Here is a 17,192-nt window from a genome sequence, read left to right as displayed (position 1 = left end):
GTTTCAAGGCGGGGTGGGGAGGGGACAAACTCCATCTCTTGATGGAAAAAGCAGCATGTTGCATGTGTACATAGGGAGGGAAGGAATCACTGTCGTCATCTTTGGATACTCTACCATGTCCTCTGACCCTCAGATTACTAATCAAGGGGGGGTATTTTAATAGCTACCTCAACTAGAGGTTGAGGTTCCTGAGAAGATTCACAAGAATCTTCCTGAGAAGATTAGGAGACATGGCATAGGATATATGCCAGCCTTTTATAGATTGTAGAGTGCTAAAAAAAAGTACAAGATTTGGGGCACCTGGGTGGCTCAGTGGGTTAAAAAGCCTTTGCCTTCTGCTCAGGTCATGATCTCAGGGTCCTCGGATCAAGCCCCGCATCAGGCTTTCTGCTCAGCAGGGAGCCTGTTTCCTCCTCTCTCTCTGCCTGCCTCTCTGCCTACTTGTGATCTTTGTCTGTCAAATAAATAAATAAAAATCTTTTTAAAAAAGTACAAGATTTTTTTAGTGGTGGGTGATAAATGTGGATTGGAAGAATGAGAACAGTTTATACAGGGCTTTAAAAGGAGATAGAGGAAATTATAGTAGTCATAATAACATGTATTGGGCATTTGCTATGCACCAAGCATTGTACTAAGGGCTTTATGGGCATTATCTTCTTTAATCATCACAACCTTACAAACGGATATTTTTTTTTAAGATTTTATTTATTTATTTGACAGAGAGAGATCACAGTAGACAGAGGCAGGCAGAGAGAGAGAGAGAGGGAAGCAGGCTCCCTGCTGAGCAGAGAGCCCGATGCGGGACTCGATCCCAGGACCCTGGGATCATGACCTGAGCCGAAGGCAGTGGCTTAACCCACTGAGCCACCCAGGCGCCCCACAAACGGATATTTTATTGCCATTTTACAGTGAAGGAACTGCAGGCAAGTGGCAGAGCCAGAACTTCAATCCAGTTCTGTCTAGTTCCAAAGTCTTAACTACTACTGCACCTAGAATTCTTCTTCTATCACTTATAAGTATCAGCAGTTGGGTAAGCAGAGATTGCTGCTACCCCAGGACTACCGAAACAGAATTTTTGAATGTGGAACCTACAATCTGCATATTTAACAGCCACACTAATGTGGAAGAAGCATTAACCTCCCTGTACTATAGTGAGACTTTTCAGGTTTTTCAGTATTTCAAAGACACTAAGAAGACACAAGAAAGGAAATTTAGGTGCAGAAATTTGCAGGTGCAGAAGAAAGCTTGAGCAAGAAAAGTACTTAGAAGTGGGGAGAAAAATGAAGGGCTTTAAAAATAATTACATTTTCTAGAGGTTGATGCTAAAACTAAGGAAATGAAATTGGGACTAGAAAGGTTACAAAGGTTACAAGCGAGACTACAATTTGCAATTAACCAAGTGTACATTTCATGCATTAATTCATCTATTTTATGCATCTTTGCCTTTGGGCTTATTTCCTCTGCTAGAAAACCCCAATTTCCATCTTCTCCTCACTCAACCTGACTAATACCTCTTCATTCCTATTCTGAGGACAAATATGTGCCTCCTCTGTAAGTCTTTCCTGGCCGCCTCCCACTTCCAGGTGTCCCACATGTGTACTGTACCTTCCTGCATGCTATCATTTATAGACTTCATATTCTAAACGTTGGGTTATGTTCCTTCTTCAGCACTAGGCTGCAAGACCCTGGAGTGTAAGAGGTGTACAGAAAGAGAGGGACAAGGGGAGACTGGATGATTCTTAGAAAGAACCACTGGATGAACACAAGAGTTGAAGGAGCCACTGCAAAGCGGCACATTGTCCTTAGAACAAACAAGGACTTGTTGAGATTACAAGATGAACTTTATGAAGTTTAACAAACCACAGCCATTAGATACCTACAGCTCCAAAGTTGACACTTCATGACCACAATTCAAAGCTGCCTAGCAAACCGGTCCCTTCCGTAATTACATGTATTTTATCTTAGACCATATAACAACCGGTCGAAATTTTGTACATACAAATACCAAGAACACATTTTTTTTCTTCACATGGGCACGAATGAGCCTAAGTGATTCGGGCAAGTTACTTAGCCTTTAACCCTGTTTCTTCATTTGTTAGAAATGATAAAACCGTTTTCCCGAGCTGCTATGATGACCAAACGTGGCAATGCACGTCAAAATGCTTTATAAAATACTGGTGTCAGGTAATAATAGAGATAATATACTTCTACCGCTATTAATAACCTGAGACTGTAACCCCTCTCTCCCAACCTCTCTAAACCAAAATAAATTCCAGCGAGTTCAAGGAGAAATTAACAGAATTTCACGTTGACGTTCCAATTCCGGCAACATCTGCCCTAACCTAGCATGGCGGCATCTGCTTCTTAAAGCCCCCATCTCTGGCTACACTAATGCAACTGCGCGATAAGTAGACTCAGCTTTCCCTACGCCCTTTGATGACGCCCAAAATCCGCGCCCGGAAGGCGGGCAGCGCTGGTCTGCGCAGGCGCAACGCGGAGGCGGGTGGGCGGAGCAGGTCGCGATGAGTGGCGGAGTGTCGGAGACTGCTGTGGGTAGTGAGGCCACCCCGGGCGGCGGCGATAAGAAGAAGGATTCGCTGGGAACCGCCGGCTCGCCAGCACATCTCATTATCAAGGGTACGGAGTGGTGGGGCTATCGCTGTGGTGGAGCCCGGCGCCACTCCACCTCCCAAGCTGCACCCTCTGATCCGGGGCCACTCCCCAGGACGACCCCCAGTTTCCGGGCGGCCTTGGGTTCGTGGGAGGTTGGGGGAGTGGTGGCCAGAGCCTGCCTGGTTTCCTACGCCAGGTGCATCCCAGTAACAACCAACCAACCCAATCCCTCCTACTTTTTCGAAAAAGCCGCGGACCTGAGTCTTGGGCCCCGCCCCTTCGCCCCTTTCCCTTGCCGGGGACTTTTGAGCACTGAGCTTCTTTGGACGCTGCCTCACGACGGTCCTATAAAGCTTAGGGAGGCGTGGAGCTGGGGAGTCGGGAAGGGCCTGCGCCCCGCTGCAGGTCGCTTAGGAGTTGGGTGACTTCGGGTAGTCCACTTTACTTACTCTGCCCCTTTCTGCTCCTGGATCATGAGAGGAGTAAACATATATGAGATAACTTACATGAAAACATCTTAAAACATTAAAGCGCCATACACGTATACAGATGTCCATTTGTCTTGTCTGCTTTGCTCTGGGAGAAGGTTACATCCTGGATTCTCACGAACCTGAGTACTTGTTTCCCGAAGCTCAGAACAACCCTGTTTTCTGGTAGCAGGATCTTTGACAGATTCTGTACTTTCTCATACTCATACTTTTTTTTTTTTTTTAATTTTTTATCCTTATCCTTTCTTAACCCTATGCTGATCCCGCGTGTCCCAACATCTTGCAGCGTTGAAGCCCTCGTAGTATGCTAGAGTCCTTCACTATCAGGGGAATGACATCCTTCAGTTGCTGACCATTTCATTTTAACTTTATCTGTCAGGATGGTAGACCGTTCCAGCACAATTGGCTGTGGCTATTTTTCTAGACTTCAGGTTGTCTCTTAAATCTGATTAGGAGTGTGGGAGTGGTGCGTGAGTGTTAGGGCTAAATTATAAATGTTTACATATGTTATCTTCAGTGAACTGCTACTTAAAAGTGTTCTTAATTGCAGTGAAATACATGTAACATAAAATTTATCTTAACCCTTTCTTAAGTGTACAGTTCAGTGGTATTAGGACATCCACATTGTTGGGCAGCCCTCACCATCATCCATCTCAAACTGAAACTCATGGTACCAACGAATCATTAACTCCGCATCCCCTCCTTCCCTCGAGTCCCTGGCAACCACCGTTCTACTTTCTGACTCTGTATGTGACTACTCTAGATAATTCATGTACATGAAATCATACAGTATTTGCCCTTTTGTGACTGGCTTATTTCACTGTGTATAATATCCCCACGGTGTATCCATGTTGTAGCGTGTGTCAGAATTTCCTTCCTTTTAAAAGCTAAATATTATTTCACCATATGTATAGACCACATTTTATGTATCCATTCATCTCTGGGTGGACCTTTGGGTCGCTTCCGCCTTTTATTGCTGTGAATAATGCTGCTTTGACCACTGATATGCAGATACCTGTGTGAGCCCTTGCTTTCCGTTCTTTTGAGTGTATACCCAGAACTGGAATCACTGGATCAAGTGATAATTCTGTTTTTCATTTTTTGAGAAATTACCATACTGTCTTGCATAGTGGCTGCACTATTTTACAGTCTCACTCAGAGTGCAAAAGGTTCTCCACTTCCCCACCAACACGTGCTATTCTGTGTCTTTGGCAGTGGCCCTTCTAATGGGTATGAAGTCCTGTCTTATCGTTTTAATTTGCATTTTCCTAATGATCAGTGATGTTGAGCATCTTTTTATGTGCTTATTGGCCATTTGTATATCTTTGGAGAAATGTCTGTTCAAGTCCTTTGCCCATTTTTCAATCAGGTAATTTTTTGCTGTTGTCAGGGTTCTCTGTATAGTCTGGATATTTACCCCCTTGCTCATGGATGATTTGCTTATGTTTTCTCCCATCCCATGGGTTGCCTTTTCACTCTGTTGATTGTATCTCTTGATGCATAGTTTTTCAAAGATTTTCATAGATTTTTTTTTAAAGGTAATTCAAAGAAAGTTTTTCAAGTTAATTGAAAATTGAGTTTTAATTACAAATGTATGTAGAATTTCCTTGGCCTTTTTTTATGGAACCGTTTTCTCTATGCATTCTGAAAATCTGTTTTTAGTTCATCCTCATGCGAAGACCATTGGTTGCAAACATATCATTGTTGAATTTTATTGCCAGAGTCTAGTGAAAGGGAAACATAAATAAATGATTTCTGTCCTTGTACCCTAGGTCTTTAAGGGTTTCTGGCCCATGGTTTGGGTGTTAAGAGGTAAGGACTGGGAAACAAGAAGGGCTTTCTATACACTTGAGTGTCTGATATGAGTCTTAAAGAGTCAAGTGTTAACAGTTAAGAAAACAGAGCAAGGCTCCTTTGGATTGAGTTTAGAACAGCATGTGCAAAGGTGTGGAGGCCTCAAACAGCATGGCAGGTTTGGGAAACTACATTGCTACAGTATGACTGAGAGAGGTGGAGTTTGGTGGAAATCAGATCATAGAAGACTTCTCACCTTTTTTTTTTTTTTTTTGGGGGGGGAATGATAGGAAGACATCCAGCAGTAAGTGTGAGAATTGTGTGGTTTTATTTTTATTTTATTTTATTTTATTTTATTTTTTAAAGATTTTATTTATTTATTTATTTGACAGAGAGAGATCACAAGTAGGCAGAGAGAGAGAAAAGTGAGCAGAGAGCCCAATGTGGGACTTGATTCCAGGACCCTGAGATCATGACCTGAGCTGAAGGCAGAGGCTTAACCCACTGAGCCACCCAGGTGCCCTGATTTGTATTTCACATAAAGCAGTCAGGCAGATGACCGTGGATCCTTATCTTGTGGAGTGGGTGTTTGTGAATTTGCCTAATTGCTAAAATGAATTTGTAACTCCAGATTCAATACTGATGGTGCTTTCATGGTTTTTCCCAGGTGCATAGAATAGAGACGAATTTGCATCTCCCTACATGCACATTATAGGTGAGACTGAGCAAGGCAATGCCCTGCTTTTTGTGTTAGCTTTTATACTACACATAAGTGTCCTTTTTACTTTTTATTTAGTGCCATATTTTTCACATTTTTGTGCTTTTTGATGGGGATTTTGCTTTTTAGAATGATCTCCAAGGTGTATAGTGCTGAGTTTTCCTACAGTACAAGAAAGCTGTGTGCCTTACAGAGAAAGAGAGCTGTGTTAGAGAGGTTTCTTTCACATATCAGTTAGAGTGCTGTTTGGTGCTAGTAAATGTTAATCAGTCAACAATCCGGAAAAAGGAAAGACCTTCACCAATTTGTTTGTTAGGCCATTCTGGAGAGTGCCAAAGTATCATTTATAGTGTGTGATGTGGTGATAGGATAGCAGCTATATTTGTGGATTCCTGAGGTGACTGAGAGAGCGTAGTGGACGGCATTGTTGTGAAACTGAAAGCCAAAGAAATTCACGGTCAGTTGGGTAAGGTCAGGAGAATGTTAAACGCTGGCCACACTTTCAGACATGGTACAGTGTGAAAAACGTTCAACTTGCAGGTGAAGGAAGTTATACAGGTAAAAATAACTGGTAAATGTTATACAGGAGAAATTGTTATATTGGAAGGGCCATGTTTGGAATGCCAAGACTGGTATGTTTTACAAGGATGTTGGTAAACAAACCCGTGTGATACAAATGACATTTTGGTTTGACAGAAATGTGACCAGAGGCCTGCAGGAACCTAAGCCTGTATTTCCTCTAGGAGCAGTAGTTCTATATGTGCTAGTTCAGTGTTTGAAGCAGCTTTGTAAACATCACTACTGCAAATGACAAGAACTCTGTGGAATGGGTTACAGAGAGGTGTGACTGTTCAAATAGTCCTAGTGAGACAAGCAGGGATGAAAACAAGGGAATGGATCTGAGAAGTAGCGAGGAAGAGTAACATCTGTTTGGTAATGCTGGGGATGTTATCAGAAAAAAATTGCAGTAAATTGTTTCATATGATATTACACTAAAGGCCTGGAAATTCAGGGCCAGAGGAGAAACTTCTTTTATTAGATAATGAGAGATCTATACAGTACACTGTTTTTTCTTGTTCCATAGCCACAGAGCATACTGATCTTCTGTTAAAGTGCTTATCTCTGTCTTTTGTGTGAAAACGGCATCTTTCCAGCTCCCACATTAGAGTATGAACCCTTGGAAGACAAAAGAATGTATCAAACAACAAAAGAATGCTTTGCATGTGGTAAGGTTAAGGTTGAATTTATGTGAAAATCTGTAGCTTATATTTACACTATCAGACTTGGAGAATTTCTAATCCTTGGGACTCCTGCATTGTAATGTGCTTGCTTTGTTGTTATAATGTTATAACAAAACTAGTTAGTGGCTTCATTTCTGTGGTCATGTGTATTTTCTCCCCAGATCTTTACTCTCTGAAATTTTGGGAGAATGTCAGGTTTAAGAGGTGATCATTATCTACTTCTAAAGAAAACTGAATTCTCTCTCCAAAGGCCAAGTAAGTTCTCATTCTATCAGGCTCCCCAATTCAAATCAGCAAAGCTTAGTGCCTTTTCTGTCCTATAGAAAGATACATGTTAACCCGTATGTCTTCTGTGGATGATATAAATAATTTGGTCTCTGAGATACTCACTGGAAGAGAGATACAGTTTCAGGACAATACAGTAAGTAGTATGATAGAAGTAATTGCCCCAGGTGCTTTGGGAGCATTAAGTGGGGACACTCCTTGAAACCTAGAGGAACCTGAATAGAACAAATGAAAATTTCAAGGAAGTGTGGTATCTGAGCAGTTTTGAAGGAAGAGCAGGGATTGGGGAAGGGTTCCAGAGCATGGACTATGGAGGAGTATGGACATATGAGGAGCTTGATATGTTTGGAAAACTGCAACTAGTTCAGAGTTGCCAACGTGTGGGGAGAAGAGGCTGGAGCCAGACATGGAGGACCCTGTGTGGCTATTAGGAGGATTGAACTTCAGCCTGTTAGCCAGTTGCGTTTCAGAGACGCTGGTATTTATTGAAATGTGGACAGATACTCTGCCACATAGGTTCTCTTACCAAATAAAGTCCACACATTTCTGCATACTGTAGCCCTCACTTGGGCTTTAATAGTTCATATAAGTAAACTATAGGCTCCCAGAAGATCTGAGGTGAAGGAACGTGTCTAACTTGATTTTATCTAATGTTTCCCAAACTTAACTCAGCATAGAACTTTTTTTTTTTTTTTTTAATGTACTCCTATATTTTCTTACAGAAGTGTTCTGGGTAATGAACCATTGAAGGACTTAAGCAGAAATAATAGTTCTCTTTATATTTTTGTACTTAGCATACTTCCCCTAATGTATTCTATGCCAGTAAATGAACATGAAAGATACATGTTTTTATTTGGAGATCTAATTTCCTCCAGGAAGTTTGAGGTTTACCTCTTTAATTTTATAGTTGTTACAAAGTAGGATGAGTAGAATGACTTAACCAAAAACAGTTTAAAATTCACTTTTTCAGACGTACCAAAAAGTACAAAAACCTATAATGCACACTCACCACCCATCTTAATAAATAAACATTCAAAGCTCACTGGGAATGTTGCTCTAGTTGCATTGTTCTCCCTCCTCTCTAAAGGTAACCACTGTCTTGGTTTTGCTCTTTATCATTCTCTTTTTTTTTTTTTTTTGAGATTTTATTTATTTATTTGACAGAGATCACAAGTAGGCAGAGTCAGGCAGAGAGATAGGAAGGGAAGCAGGCTCCTCGCTGAACAGAGAGCCCGATGCGGGGCTTGATCCCAGGACCCTGAGATCATGACCTGAGCCAAAGGCAGAGGCTTTAACCCACTGAGCCACTGAGGAACCCTGCTCTTTATCATTTTCATGCCTTTCTTTCTAGTATTATTGCTTCTGTATGTGTCCCAACAGGAAGTGTCTTCTGCATATATACAATGGCTTTATCCTTCTGAACTTGCTTTTTTGTTGAGCGTTACAGTTGTGAGATTTATCCGTGTTAATAAATGTAACTGTAGTGTATTCATTTTTTTTTTTTTTTTTTAAAGATTTTATTTATTTATTTGACAGAGAGAGATCACAAGCAGGCAGAGAGGCAGGCATAGAGAGAGGAGGAAGCAGGCTCCCCGCCGAGCAGAGAGCCCGATGTGGGACTCGATCCCAGGACCCTGAGATCATGACCCGAGCCGAAGGCAGCGGCTTAACCCACTGAGCCACCCAGGCGCCCCTAGTGTATTCATTTTTACCTGCTGATTTTTAGTATTCCATTGTCTAAGTATGTTTCCATTGTTAACTTTTTTTCTTCTTTCAACCTTACAGTCATGCTGTAGTAAACATTTGTAAATGTCTTTCATCTGTGTAGGAGTTTCTCTGGGGTGTGCACACAGGCATGAAATTGCTGGGTATACATGTCTTGAGCTTTATCAGGTATTGCCAAATTGCTCTCAGAAGTACTTATGCCAGTTTACTGGCAGTGGGTGAGATTTCCTCTCACTCCAAGTCTAAACTAGATTTTAACCTACCTCTATTCATGGGAATTGGGAAGAGCAAAACAAACTAGAGGTCCTAGAAATTGCGTCACCCAGTGTGGATTAACTCTGAATTTCATTTTGTCTTTACAGACCTTGGAGAAATTCATTCAAGGCTTTTAGATCACAGACCAGTTATTCAAGGTGAAACCCGTTATTTTGTGAAAGAATTTGAAGTGAGTATTTAAAACTTATTTTGTAAAAATACTGCCCTAGTTGTTAGTGTGTTCATATACAGAAGGGGATTTCTCTGATTTTAAAATCTCTGATTTCCATTCGCGTGGTCATAAAACAGGCAAAGAAAAACTCATTCAGAGGCATTACCATTCATGGAAGGAGCATAAGCCTAAGCAGCAGGAGACTTGGGTTCAAGTGCTGGTGCCTATCTGGAGTATTGAATATCTGTTGATCTCAGTCTTCTTCATCTTTAAATGAGATATAGTGAAAAAAAGGTCTTAAAGACTGATGGGTGTAGGTCTCCCAGATTCATTCTATATTTTTTTTCTCAGTTGTATGTTGATACTACACCCAGAGTACTCAGATTAAAACATGAGCCTCATCCTTGGCTGTTCTTAACCAGTTAGGGCCCACTTTCAGTGACCATTTCTTTTGGATATTATTTGCAGTATCTCCATCCCTTCTGATTTGTGTTCCTGCTTCATCATCCCAGTTAAATCCAGTCTTTACCATGCTGCCAGAGTGCTCTGATGTTACTTCAGTTTTTAAAACCTTTTAATAATATTTGCTGTCTACAGGATGTCCAAGCATCCTTCTCTTGGCCCCTACCTTGTTGGTTTTACCGTCTGCCACCCACCATTTCATGCTGTGCTCCAGCAATACTGAAGCACCAGCCTGCCATTCTGTTTCATATTCCTGGTGTTTGGCACGTGTATAATTGGTTCATTGTGCATTAGACAGTAACGCCCCGAGCTGCTGTCAGATAGATGGTAAATGCTGTTGCACACACAAATGTCATGATGCTGTGTGAGTTGGGGTGCTGTTTTTAAATAAGACCCTAACCAGACAGGAAGTCTAAACCTGCCAAAAGGAAAGAACCTTTTCATAAATTCTTTAAAACTACAGAAAGCCTGTGGCACAGAGCACTCCAGATGGGGGACACAACTGCAGCTCAGATACCATTTCTGGGTTCAACAGACTTACTTAAAATTTGCATAACACCTGATTCACAGGGTGGGTGTAAAGATCAAAGGTATGCATGTGCACCCAATGCATGTGTCTGTATGTGTGTATTTGAGAATATTACGTAGTATCTAGGAATAAATAACTGCTAGCTCTCTTTATCATCATTACTGTGTGGTGGGATTTGGATAATCTGGGACACACAGAATATTATCCAGAAATTATTCCCTTATCATGCTATATGAAGATTATTACCAATTCCATGGTGAGAATAAATTTTGGGCATGGTATGGCTAGATTTTATATTTAAGAGTCTTCCAAGGCCAAAATCAGGTGTTGATCAGACATTGTTCTTATTTGAAGCTCAGAGTCCAATTCTTTTCCCTGGTATAGTGAAGTTCCCATTTCATTATTTGGTCTCAGCCAGGGGCCCCTCTGAACTCCTAGGGGCCACTCACATTCTTTGACAGGTGGCCCCTTCCATCTTCAAAGCCATAAATTGGGGACACCTGGTTGGCTAAGTTGGTAGAGCATGTGACTCCCCACATTGGATGTACACATTACTTAAACCAGAAAAACAAAAACAAAACCATAAGTCAGTCTCACTCACATGGAGTCCCTCCCTCTCGTGCTTGCCAGGGAGAGCCTAGACTCTGTAAAGGACTCACTGATTAAGTCAGGGCCACTGAAGAGAATCTCCCCTTTTTAAAGTCAATTGATTTGGGACCTTAATCTGTAGAATATATATATACAGTAGCACCTCGATTAGGGCTTGATTGAATAACTGGGAGAAGGTGTGTGTACACTGTGGGGTAGGGGTCTTAAGGGCCATCTTAGAATTTTGCCTACCATAAGCTCTTGTAACTACCTGATATTTTCCTTGTTACTTATTAATTACCTGTCTTCCTTCACTAGAATAGAGGTACCGTAAGAGTCAGGACTCTCCATTGTATAGAAATGCCTTATTCTCTATTGTATTAAAAAATGCCTAAATCAGGGTACCTGGGTGGCTCAGTCAGTTAAATGTGTGACTCTTGATTTTGTCTCAGGTCATGATCTCAGGGTTGTGAGACTGAGCCCTATGTCAGGAAAGGAGTCTATATTGAGGAGGGGAAAAACAACATGGGCTCAAATCCTGCCCCTCCTCCTTACCAGCTAAGATTACCTGCTTTACTAAGGCTTAAGGTACCTACTTAATAATGGGAGCAATAATATATACCATACAGTTCTTGTGAGAATTAAATGGTATGCTATCTTTAAAAAATCCGTGACATAGAGATATTCGATGAATGTTGTTAACTGTTAGTATTAAGAGAAAGATGGTAGCAAATAGAGTCAAATAAAAATGTTCTAATTCAGAATTTGCAATAATTTGAACAAGAATAAGTTCCATTTTAGGGAAAATAGTGATTTGCTAAGCAATTGACATGATCTTATATTAGAAAAATGTTTACTAGAGAAGGAAATGATCACACCGGGTGTGATAGAAACAAGCTATTCTTTAAGTGTCTCGAGCACTTGTTTTGTGTGAGACAGAATGTCAGGAACCAGTGCTCTCCTGATGAAGAAGACAGACCCATCCTTCATGAAGCATTCTCATATTGTCATTAAAGACTGACCTCTGAAGGACTCAAAAATATCTTGTCAGCTAAGTTTAAGTGGTTATCTTCAACCAAGTGTAACATAACTCCTTTAAATAGTTTCTTTCTTTTTTTTTTTTTTTTTAATTTGAGGGGTGGAGAGAGCAACAGAGGGAGGGGGACAAGCAGACCCTTCAGTGAGCATAGTGCCCTATGTGGAACCTGATGGGGGTGGGGGAGGCTGATCTCAGGACCCTGAGATCATGACCTGAGCTGATGTGGGATGCACAACCGTCTAAGCCATCCAGCTGCCCCAAATCCTTTTCTTGCCACATACCTGATCCAGGATTTTTACATGATAACCTAGTTGGTCTTCCTGAGGGTTTAGAGTAGTGTGGAAACTTTCCTGTGTATCAGGTTCAACTAACTTTTTTTGTGTATCGTGTTCTGACATTTCCCTTCAGGTGAGAAGGAAAGAGCTGAAAGATTTTAGAGGCTTTTGATTTGAATTTATACCTGCATAATTTATAGCTCTTTTGCATCTTGCGGCAGACAATAACATCCTCTAACTTGTCCCTAGATGGCACGGTTGGGCAGAGAGGAATGGTGAAGTAGAATTGTCAGGACTTGTAGAACTTTCATCTCTCTCGCATTTAAATGTAGTTCGTCTTAAGAAAACCCGGCTAGTATTTCAAACTAAAGTTGTTTATAGTTTTTGTGTTTCAGAAAGCTAATGCGCGGGGGAACAATCATCTTCTTCTTTACAAAATTTTATTTCTAGAAGAGGGGAACAAGTGCCACACGGTGGCAGCATTACGTAAATTATTGAAGTTCTATCATATTTAAGCTCTCTTTTTGTGCTTGTTAGTATTTCTGGACAGTTGACTATCTTTTCCTGACTTTATGCAGATCTTTTCTGCATGATTCTGTGTCGTTGATTCTGGTGCACAGAGATCTCAGTAGAGCCCTTTCAGTGAGCATTAGTTCAGTAGGGTCTGTGGGTGCGGCATTGTCTGCTGGACCATAATCTTTCTAGCTGCAGGGGAGAGGTCATGGCCTCTCCATGTGGAACTGCTAGTGAGCTTTGCTGGAGTGCTTTTGGGGTATATGGTCCTATACAAATTTCTTTCTTTCTTTCTTTTCTTTCTTCCTTTCTTTCTTCTTTTTTTTTAGTTTCATAAGTCTCTTTTTTAATGGAAAAACTTTTGTTATTGAATCATAGGTGACACACAATTTCAGGTGTACAGCATAGTGATTCAACAAGTCTATACATTATGCTGTGCTCCCCACAAGTGTAGTTTCCCTCTGTCATCATACAATGCTATCACAGTACCATTAATTATATTCCCTGGGCTGTACCTTTTATCTCCATGACCTGTTTATTCAGTTTGTTAACTGAAGCATGTGTCTCCCACTCCCCTTCACCCATTTTGCCCATCCCCCACCTCTTCCCCTCTGGTTGCTTATTTCATTTTTTTTTAGAAAATTTTATTCTTTGAATGCTTTATTGAATAGTTACTGATTACCTAGGTATATCAGTAAGGAATGTGTTTAGTTACTAGTAACTAAACTAGTAACCTGAAAAATGGTGACTTTTTAATAAGTATTTATTTTTCTCTCAATATCCAGGGCTAGAGTCAACTTTTTCTTCTAACTTTGCCTTCTATGTCCTGGAGTGTTGCTCCTATCCTTACGCTTTCAAGGTGGCTTTGGGAGCTCTAACCACGACATCTGCATTTCATGTAACAAAAAAGAAGGCAGATGGGAAATAGCAAGCAGTCTTTACAGGCACATTTACCATTCCAGATAGTATTTGGGGACTGATAGGAAGAGGAGAATGAATCCAGAAATAATGTTAAGGAGATAGATAAAAATAAATAAGAAACAGTCTACCTCCAGGAAGTTTACAGTCTAGGGGAAAAAAAGACATATAAACAGTGAGTTTTAATGGTGGAATTATTATAAAATAAGCACAGAGCACTTGAGATCGCAAGAGGAAACAACTCCAGAAGCAACTGCCAGCAGAGGGGGGAGGAAAATTTTCATGGAGGGGTTGGTGTTTGAGCTAAGAAAGAAAAATGGATGTTAGCCCCTAAGGGGGAAAAATAGAGAAAATGATTAAAATTAGAGGCCAAAAAAAAAAAAAAAGGATTCAAATAAATACAGCAATTACAGAGTCGGGAGGGATTGTGTCTATGAGTTTGAATGTGGGTTGGGTTGAATTAATGGAGAGAAAATTCCTTAAAAGGCAGGACAAACTAGAATTTCACATGACATCCTGATCTCTCATTTTTGGTTAGATTATTAGAGTGACTGTCAGATTATTAAATATCAGGATAAAGTCTGTCCCATATAGCATGTGATAGACATATATATACACACATACACACAATATGGTTTTAAATCTTGTGGGACTGATGAGTTTAGCGATTGAAAGAAAATTTCTAACATCCTGTCTTATATAACACTATCATTGAGCCTATTTGAATGAATGAGGCTACAAACTCCCTTTCTACAATGTAAGACCACCAGTTTGTCTGCTAGAAGAAATAACCTTTTAAGTAAGTGCTTCTTTTTTAATTTTTATTTCTATTGAAGTGTAATTGACATGTTACATTAGTTGCAGGTCTACAGGTAGTAATTCAACAAGTCTATATGTTATACTGTGTTCACCACAGATATAGCTACCATTTTCACCATACAATGCATTATAATATCATTGACTATACTCCCAGTGCTGTGTCCTTTATCCCTGAGACTTGCTCATTCCATAAGTGGAAGCCTGTACTTGTTACCCTCTTCACTCATTTTGCCCATCCCCCCCCACCCTCCCCTCTGGCAACCATCTCCTTGTTTTCTGTATTTATAGATTTATTTCTGCTCTTTGTATTATTTTTTTAGATTCTACATATAAGTGAAATCATATGGTATTTGTCCTTTTTTTTTTTTTTTGATTGATTAATTTTGGGGGGAAGGGGTAGAGGAAGAAGGAGAAAATCTTCAAGCAGTCTCCCCAGTGAGCTCAGAGCCCCATGCAGTGCTCAGTCTCACCACCCTGAGATCATGACCTGAGCTGAAATCAAAAGTCAGATGCTTAACCAACTGAGCCACCCAGGTACCCCTGTCCTTTTCTGTCTGACTTATTTCACTGAGCATAGTATCTGCTAAGTTCATCCCTGTTGCAGATGGCAAGATCTCATCTCTTTTTATGGCTGAGTAATAGTCCAGAGTGTGTGTGTGTGTGTGTGTGTGTGTGTGTGTATGCACACACGTGCACATTTCACATCTTCTGTATCTATTCATCTATTAATGGACACTTCTGTTGCTCCCATATCTTGGCTATTGTAAATAATGCTGCAGTAAACAGAGGGGTGGCTGTGTCTTCAAAAATGGTGTTTTCATTTTCTTTTGGTAAATGCCCAGTAGTAGATTCTATTTTAATTTTTTTTTTTAAGATTTTATTTATTTATTTGGCAGAGAGAGACACAGCAAGACAGGGAACAGAAGCAGGGGGAGTGGGAGAGGGAGAAGCAGGCTGCCTGCCAAGCAGGGAGCCAGATGCGGGGCTCGATCCCAGGACCCCGAGATCATGACCTGAGCCTAAGGCAGACGCCCAACGACTGAGCCACCTAGGCACCCCTCTATTTTTAATTTTTCGATAAACCTCCGTACTGTTTTCCACAGTACCAATTTGCATTCCCACCAATACTACACAAGGATTCCTTTTTCCATATCCTTGACAACACTTGGTGTTTCTTGTCTTTTTGATTCTAGCCATTCTGACAGGTGTGAAGTGATATCTCATTATCGTTTTAATTTGCATCTCCCTGATGGTGAGTGAAGTTGAGCATCTTTTCATGTACTGTTGGCTGTCTGTATGTCTTCTTAAAAAAAAAAAAAGCTATTCAGGTCCTCTGCCCATGTTTTATTTGGATTATTTGGTTTTGGTTTTGAATTATATAAGTTCTTTATGTATTTTGGATAGTAATCCCTTGTCAGATATATCATTTGCAAATGTCTTCTCCCATTCAGTAGCTTGTCTTTTCAGTTTATTGGTAAGTTTCCTTTGCTGTGCAGAAGCTTTTTACTTTGGTGTAATCCTATAGCTTCTTTTTGCTTTTGTTGCTTTTGCCTAAGGCCAATATTAAAGAGATCATTGCCTGTGTTTTCTGATAGGATTTTTATGGTTTCAGACCTCACATTTAGGTCTTCAATCCATTTTGAGTTTATTTTTGTGTACAGTGTCAGAAAGTGGTCCAGTTTTATTCTTTTGCGTGTGGCTGTAGTTTTCCCAGCACCATTCATTGAAGAGACTATCTTTCTGTCATTGTATTTTCTTGCCTCATTTGTCATAGCTTAATTGAGCATATAAACATGGGTTTATTTCTGGGCTCTCTATTCTGTTCCATTGACCTTTGTGTGATTTTTGTACCAGTTCTGTGTACTGTTTTGATTACTACAACTTTGTAGTATATCTTGAAACCTGGGATTATGATACCTCTAGCTTTGTTTTTCTTTCTCAAGACTATGTTGGCTATTTGGGTTCTTTTGTGGGTCCTTGAAAATGTCAGTATTATTTGTTCTATTTCTGAAATATGCTATTGGTGTTTTGATAGGGATTCTTAACTTTATATTTTATTTTAACTTTGATAGTGTTTCTTAACTTTAGTACATCATGGTGTTCTTAGAGAATTTTTTTCTTCCAGAAGAATATGTAGAGGACATATTTATTCAATTTAAGTACAATTTCAAGGGCATTCTGGAATCCTAGAGCCCATCCATTGACCCTAGAGTAAGACCTATAATTTGCATAGAACTACAGAACTCCCATTTCTGTTTTTCATTGTCTTTGTATTTGAATTGAGAACCACTTTTTTGTATCTTGGTAAAGAAAAAATGTACCATAAGGAATGCAAAAATCTCTGTAGTCTTGATTCATTCAGATTCCAGTGCCATCGGGAGCAAGGTGGCAGCAGCTTTGACATAATTGGTCTGATTTTTCGCTTCAGTCTGTCTATAGAGATAGAACAGCTAGGATAGCAAAATCAAGCAACATCTGTAATAAAACCAGAAGACAAGATATTCCCCAAATACCAGAAGACCAAATCACCAACAGCTAAAAGGTTTCTGTGGAATCAGAAACAGAAGGAAGACATGGAAGAACGCCTGAGGGTCTTGTGAAGCGTTGAATGCTAGAAAACCTCAAAATTACTATCAGGAATGCTTGAAGGGCCATTCTGAGGAAAAGGTAGAACCTTCGGAGGGGACTTCACAGGTTCTAATTTCTGAGTGAGTGGTAACAGACCACAGGAAAGTCTTTAGGCTAAAGCCACCTATGA

General features: G+C 40.3%; 1 protein-coding gene across 1 annotated transcript in view; it reads left to right on the top strand.

The window, feature by feature from the left end:
* Nucleotides 1–2,511: 2,511 nt before the first annotated feature.
* The window catches only part of LOC111156702 (biogenesis of lysosomal organelles complex 1 subunit 5), a 43,111-nt gene continuing 28,430 nt past the window's right edge, over nt 2,512–17,192 (top strand). The window contains exons 1-2 of the mRNA XM_022517738.1: nt 2,512–2,637; nt 9,227–9,309. Of these exons, the coding sequence (XP_022373446.1) occupies nt 2,523–2,637; nt 9,227–9,309 (198 nt within the window). The 5' untranslated portion in view covers nt 2,512–2,522. The remainder of the gene's footprint in view (nt 2,638–9,226; nt 9,310–17,192) is intronic.

This window comes from Enhydra lutris, unplaced genomic scaffold (assembly GCF_002288905.1).
Source record: "Enhydra lutris kenyoni isolate GAN:26980312 unplaced genomic scaffold, ASM228890v2 scaffoldscaffold48, whole genome shotgun sequence".
Lineage (NCBI taxonomy): Eukaryota > Metazoa > Chordata > Mammalia > Carnivora > Mustelidae > Enhydra > Enhydra lutris.
Note: the sequence above shows the minus strand (reverse complement) of the source record. Positions and strands in the feature narration are given on the sequence as shown.